This window comes from Leuresthes tenuis, unplaced genomic scaffold (assembly GCF_036924035.1).
Source record: "Leuresthes tenuis unplaced genomic scaffold, fLeuTen1.0.hap1 SCAF_20, whole genome shotgun sequence".
Taxonomy (NCBI): Eukaryota; Metazoa; Chordata; class Actinopteri; order Atheriniformes; family Atherinopsidae; genus Leuresthes; species Leuresthes tenuis.
This window is the reverse complement of record NW_027325374.1, coordinates 27,563,521-27,570,685: the sequence shown is the minus strand read 5'-3', so window position 1 is coordinate 27,570,685 and position 7,165 is coordinate 27,563,521. Positions and strand designations below refer to the sequence as shown.

The 7,165-nt window shown below is 42.4% G+C and overlaps 1 protein-coding gene across 1 annotated transcript; it reads left to right on the top strand.

The window, feature by feature from the left end:
* Window positions 1–4,812: 4,812 nt before the first annotated feature.
* Window positions 4,813–6,737, top strand: LOC140278054 (zinc finger BED domain-containing protein 5-like). Its single transcript, XM_072372937.1, has 2 exons — window positions 4,813–6,331; window positions 6,457–6,737. The coding sequence occupies exons 1-2, from the start codon at window positions 4,813–4,815 to the stop codon at window positions 6,735–6,737; spliced, it is 1,800 nt and encodes a 599-aa protein (XP_072229038.1).
* The last annotated feature ends 428 nt before the right edge of the window (window positions 6,738–7,165 follow it).

Sequence of the window (7,165 nt, the reverse complement as noted above, 5' to 3'; positions counted from 1 at the left end):
AGTAATGAAGGTTGAACTATTCTGGGAAAGAGGTTCTATTCCCAGCATCATGATGGACACTCCTGATATAGAAGGTTTCGCTAACGCATTGGAATTGTTTTACTATTTTCATATGCATGTGCAATGAAGAATTGCTTGCTGCTGATAAATGCAAAGAAGAACAGCTTACACATAGATGCTCACATATAGGTTGCTGAATGCAATGAAGACCTGCTTATCCAGTAAAGTTCAATGTCAATGTGTAATATTCAATTAGGATTTGCAAAACAGTGAAGTTAAACAATGAATGGGTCCATAGTCGGTATGAGAAGACTACAGGAATATTTACCTGGGTGTACGTTCAAACAGAGATGAGAAAATCACGATAAATAATTGTTTGTTTGTTTGTTAGTATGTATATGAATGTTATGTGTATAAACTGTGTTGAGTTATAGTTACTCAGTAGTGTCTCAGTGAAACAACCGACGGGGGATGCCTTGCGGTGACAACAAAAGCAGTGTTTTACTGATCAGTCAAGTTGCTCCAGTGTACTCCATACAAACTGGTTGGCTACTGAAGGGATAGAAAATGGGGAATTCTTGTTTTAAAGCAAACAAGGAATTAGATGGGAAAAATACATGTTTTAACGGGACCCAGACAATATTAAATACTCAGACAGATGGGAGAAGAAGTGTAGTTTTGTAGGAAATCACAAAATTATTACATAGAATTAGTGAAATCAATTGAAGAATGCCTTTCTGAAGAGCTGTTTACCACAGATGAGCAGCTTTGCGACCAAGCACAAAGTAGATCGCTTTACTGACAAAATGATCTAATTTAATGGATTGGTTTAGACATGCATAACAGCATTTTAAGAACAAAGAGAGAAACAAAAAGGGACAACGCTTCATGGTGGAAGGTGATGTATAAATAAAAGTGTATATGATGAAGGGGGTGGCAACACCCATTCCGAAATCCCGCCATTCCGACATCCCGCTATTCCGACATCCCACCATTCCGACATACCACCATTCCGACATACCACCATTCCGACATGCAAACGTCCCACCATTCCGACGTTCAAATGTCCCACCATTCCGACAAGGCTTTCTGTATAAGGAAATGTGTGTTACTCAACAGGTGAGTCCCTTCTTTCTGTTCATGCAATTTATATGTTTAACACATGTTTATAGACAAGCGTTATTAAAAACACAAAGTCTCGGCAACTGGAGGAGGAGAAGCAGTCCGCGGTGGTTTTCAATCACACACTCCAATGCCACTTGTTTCAACTTCCGAAAATTTAATCCAGGAAAAAAAGGCTTACAAACATGGACCAAAACGGCTCCATAACACGCACAAGAATCCAAAAGAAACGAAAATTAACTAAAAGAAAGCAAATAAACAGTATGAAGTGGTCAAAATTGGTTTTACGCATGCCTATGTGCGTCTGGCACATGCATCTTCGGGCTCTCCCACATTGGTTTGTGGATGAAAGCTATATGTTCAGCTGTAATGTCATGTAAAAACAATCTCTACATGACATTTACTCCCAGGTGTGACCAGTTACGTCCTTAAGATATCAACAGGCTGTATAAAGCCTTGCGCAACGGCTGTGTGTTTGTGCCAAATGCGCAAAGCCCATCCGCGCTTCCCAAAATTGGAGCGAGTACTCATAAATCACGTGAATAACATGAATAAACGTTTTTACTGCATTTTGTTGTGTTTTATACGTTCTATGCTGTCATTTCTCTCTTCTCCTATTGGCAAGGCAAGGCAGAGTGCTCGCAACTGTGTCCTGTGCCGTAGCCGTGATATCTGTGAAATTATTACTTTTGCATATGATGACAGCGTGCAAAAGACGCATGGGCTCTGTGGAGAGCTCCGCTCCAGCTGGCTGCTGTGACAGCTCACTGACAATGTATTTCTGCTTAATCAGTTTCAGTCTCGCCAGAGTTACATTAATATCTGTATTTTTATATTTGAAATTCAGGGGATTTTGATAATAGATTATTAAAGTTTGTTTAAGAGGCTGTGGCCTCTGCATGTGCAGAGCTTCTGCGCCAAACTTTAGGGTGTATTTGTGCCGGCATATCATTAGTGCAAAATGTTTTGGGTAAAAAATAGGCTATTAAAAGGAACTGTCGGAATGGCGGTATGTTAAAAAAAAAAAAACATACCGCCATTCCGACCATAGGAGGAAAAAAGTGTCGGAATGGTGGGACGTTTGATAAAAAATTAAGTGTCGCCATTCCGACAATTGGAGACCCATGTCGGAATGGCGAGATGTCGGAATGGCAGCATGTAACCATGATGAAGGAGAGACCATTTGAGCAGCACAGCCATTTCGCAGCACAGGGACAGCAGTCCAAGTTACAGGATCTCCCACGTGGTATCACCTGTCACATTGTGTCAAGGCATCAAAAGAAGAAAAAATCACCAAACTCAAGGACAAAAAGACGAAGACGCCGGTGAACGAAGAGAGAGCACTGACAAACCAGAAATACAAAAGGATTCTCGATATCAAGATCCAGAAGAAGAGGCTAACAATGCCACGAACACTTACGATGCTGGGAATGATGCCAGCAATGAACAGAGAAGAAGATTCAGTGTCATCAATCTGCAACACGTGCCTCTAATGAGGGGGTGAATATAGAATCCTCAACGATTACAACGTCTCTGGGAACTGTGACAAAAACAAGGTTTAAACCATTTTGATATATATTGTAACCTATTGGCTAAGGAATAGTGCTGAAAATGAGGTAAATCTAATCCACCATTGTCCTTGGTCTTCTGTAGGGTTTTTAAACTAATACGTGGTGGTTTGTTTTTCCACAGAAATTTGGAGATGCATGAATCTAGTTACTTAAACCAAGTAGCAGATGGTTTTATGGGGATCATTGAGAACAAATAGTTAACTTTTGGTAGTATCATCATTTTAATGGATGTAATTCTCCCCATAAGTGATATAGGTAAGGACTTCCAACAAGAGAGATCGTCCTCTACTGTCTTTAATAATTGCACATAATTTAGCTTTGTTAGCTCTGAGAGCCTGGAGGAAATGTTTATGCCTAAATATCTAATATTTCCTGACTGTAAAGTGATCGCAGGTATATTATGGACCCTACAGTTAATGGGCAGAACTGTGGTCTTAGACCAGTTGATAGAGTAGTCAGAAAGTGTTGAGAATTTATTTATGAGTGTGATCGTGTGAGTGAGAGACGTCTGTGAGTTCTGAAGGAAAAGTAATACATCATCAGCATAAAGACTTATTTTATGCTCAATATTTTGGGATTAATTACTCACAAACGGGTAAGAAAAGGTAGTATTGCCAGACCATACATGATCAAAACAGGGAGCGGAGGTCGTTCAGCTGCAAGAAGGTGTGAATGTCCAACTAAAGTTTATAAAAAGCGGGTAAGACAAGGTGCGAATGCCCGACAATGCATGATCAAAAGAGGGAGCGGAGGTTTTCGGCTGCAAGAAGGTCTGAATGTCCACCAATAATTCCTGAAAAATGGGTAAAAAAAGGGTGCGAATGCCAAACCATACATCATCAAAAGCAGGAGTGGATGTGTTCGGCTAGAAGAAGGTTTGAATGTCCGACCATAGTTTGTAAAAAGCGGGTAAGAAAATGTTCGAATGCCCAAACATAGACCATCAAAAGAGGGAGCGGAGGTGTTCCGCTGTAAGAAGGTGTAAATGTCCGACCATAGTTGGTAAAAAGCGGGTAAGAAAAGGTTAAAATACCCGACTGTACACAATCAATAGCGGGAGCGGAGTTGTTCGGCTACAAGAAGGTGTGAAAGTCCGACCACGGTTTGTAAAAAGCGGGTAAGAAAAGGTTCGAATGCCCGAATATATACCATCAAAAGTGGAAGTGGAGGTGTTCGGCTGCAAGAAGGTGTGAACGTCCGACCAAAGTTTGTAAAAAGCAGTTAAGAAAAGGTTCGAATATCCAACCAAACATAATCAAAAGCGGGAGCAGAGCTGTTCGACTGCAAGTAGGTGTGAATGTCAGATCATAATTTGCAAAAAGCTGATGAGAAAGGGTGAGAATGCCCGGCTATACACCATCAAATGCGGGAGCGGAAGTGTTCGGCTGTGAGTAGGTGTGAATGTCCGACCATAATTGCTGAAAAATGTGTTAGAAGAGACTAGAATGCCGGACAATACATCATCAAAAGCGGGAGACGTGGTGTTCGGCTGCAAGTAGGTGTGAATGTCCACCCATAATTACTCACAAATGGGTAAGAAAAGGTAGTATTGCCAGACCATACATGATCAAAACAGGGAGCGGAGGTGGTTCAGCTGCAAGGTGTGAATGTCTGACTAAAGTTTGTAAAAAGCGGGTAAGACAAGGTGCGAATGCCCGACAATGTATGATCAAAAGAGGGAGCAGAGGTGTTCAGCTGCAAGAAGGTCTGAATGTCCACCAATAATTACTGAAAAATGGGTAAGAAAAGGTGCGAATGCCCAACCATACATCATCAAAAGCAGGAGTGGATGTGTTCGGCTACAACCGCGGTTCTCAAAGTGTGGGGCGCGCCCCACTGGTGGGGAATAGAGACGTGACAGGTGGGGCGCGCCAAACGGGAGGAAATATTTCCCTTTTATGCCTATCTTTATATTTTTTTTTACAATAAGCTTTTTGAAAGATACATTCACCAGATTAAATGTTGGCGAAGTTCAAACGAAAGGAACTCAACATTTGCCGAAAGCTTGACTGGACTCTTGTGCATAGTTACGGTTGCTAACGTAGGATTGGACAGAAGCCGTTTTTGGGAGGGAAACTTTCGCGCCGATGGATAGCAGACGAGCGGAGGCAATAACAACATGGATAAATTTGTGACACGGACCACAAAAGTTGTTGAACCAGCGCCAGCAGAGAGACACAAACCAGACGGGCCTCATCAACCAAAAAGCCAACCAAAAAGGAAATATGATGAAGGGTATCTTGCTCTTGGATTCACGGCAACGGCGGTGGGGGCAGAGGAGAGACCCATGTGTGTTCTGTGTCTTAAACCGCTAGCAGCAGACAGCATGAGACCCAACAAATTAAGAAGACACCTGGAGACCACACACCCCAGTCACGTCAATAAGCCCATTGATTTCTTTCAAAGAAAACTGGCAGAATACCGTCAACAGGAGAATCGCATGGTAAAAGCTGCATCAGCAAACGGTAAAGCACAGATGGCTTCATATAGAGTTGCATACAGAATTGCACAATGCAAAAAACCACACACAATTGCTGAGCAGCTCATTCTCCCCGCTGCTTTAGACATGGTGTCAGTTATGCTTGACGAGACAAGCGCAGCAAAATTAAAAGCTGTCCCACTGTCAAACGACACAATTGCGAGACGTATATGGGACATTTCAAGTGATCTTGAGGAACAACTAATAGAAAAATTAAAAGAAAGTCGTTTTGCATTACAAGTGGACGAAGCTACTGACAGCAATAAAGACTGCCTGTTCCTCTCGTACGTGCGCTTTGTGAATTGCGAGTCACTGTGCGAGGAGTTGCTCTTTTGCAAATACATAAAAAATAGAGCCACAGCTGATGAGCTGTTTAAGATCATGGACAGTTACCTCAAAGAACACCATCTTAAATGGGAAAACTGTGTGGGCTTTTGCTCTGATGGCGCACAGACCATGGCAGGGTCAAGAAAAGGGCTGCAGGCGCTAATAAAGAGGGTTGCGCCAGATGCGCACTGGACGCACTGTGTTATTCACAGGGAAGCGCTCGCGTCAAGACAGCTCAGCCCTGAACTAAATGAGGTTTTGACAGAAGTTGTGAGCGTGGTGAATTTTATCAAAATCCGACCCCTGAAAGCGCGACTGTTCTCCGCACTTTGTGAGGAAATGGGAGCCGATCACACATCTGTGCTGTTTCACAGTGAAGCAAGATGGCTCTCCCGGGGTAAAGTGCTGTCGCGCGTCTTTGAGCTCAGGGCAGAGATTCGGATGTTCTTGGAGGAGGAGCACATGTATGAGGCTGCAAGCAAGTTCTGTGATGAACAATTTCTGCTTAAACTGGCCTACCTCAGCGATGTGTTTGGCAAGCTGAATGAATTAAATCTTCAGCTTCAAGGCAAAGACAAGCACCTACCTCACCTGGCAGACAAGATCACAGCATTCTCCCGAAAGCTCGAGGTATGGGGCAGGCGCCTCGATCAGCCAAACATAGATGTCTTTGAGAACCTGAGTGAAGTTGCTGAAACCACTGATTCTGGAGCCACCACAGTGATCCCATGTATTAAGCAGCACATCTCTTCCCTGAGAGGATTGTTTCAAAAATACTTCCCAATCAACAGTGCTCAGTATGCCTGGGTTATGGATCCATTCAATGCAGCAGGTTGGTATTTTGACATTTTATTTATGATGTTTGCTACCAACTAACTGGAATGGATTGTTGGCAAACAGATTTGTGTTTATTATGCAATGACAAGTAAGCTCATTTAATATATATTCTGCCTGCAGCACCTGCTGATTTTAGCTCTGCTGAGGAGGACCAGTTTATTGAGATGACATCTGACTCCACCCTGAGACTGAGGTTTAAGGCTCAGACTCTGAGTGAATTCTGGTTTGGAGTGGAGAGGGAGTATCCACTCATCGGGCAGAGAGCTGCGTGCATTCTGCTTCCCTTTGCAACATCATATCTCTGTGAGATGGGCTTTTCAGCTGTTGCTTCACTGAAGACAAAATACAGATCTCAGCTGAACATTGAGCATGGCGGTATCAAGCCTGCACCCCCGCTTTGAAAAGATGTGCAATGCAAAACAGGCTCACTGCAGCCACTAATGCAGGGATAACAATCATATGCTCACTTGTTCACCTGTTTGCCAAATGTATTTCTCTTCTTTTCTTTTTTTAACAGATTGCAAAGTGGCACTTTTATTTTCTCTATTTTTGAACTTGATGGAACTTATGACACAGCTGCACTTTTTTTCTTTATTTTTGAACTTGCGGTTATTTGATGTTGTTAGAATTTAGATACAACATGATGTTACTTGATGTTACTTTAATAAATTGAAACATTTTAAGCTTGTAGCTTTGCTGTGTTCACTTGCTCACCTGTCTTGTCAACCTTGTCTTGATGTTATTGAGTTAGAATTTAGATACAGTATGATGTTACTTGAAAATGTTCAGCTTGGCGTATTTCACTGGCATTGTGTTGGGACGATGGGGC

Excerpts from the sequence above, each read along its gene's own strand:
- LOC140278054 (XM_072372937.1), top strand. The coding sequence starts at position 4,813 with ATGGATAAATTTGTGACACGGACCACAAAAGTTGTTGAACCAGCGCCA. Across the intron at positions 6,332-6,456 it reads GGATCCATTCAATGCAGCAG|CACCTGCTGATTTTAGCTCT; the intron begins GTTGGTATTTTG and ends TTCTGCCTGCAG.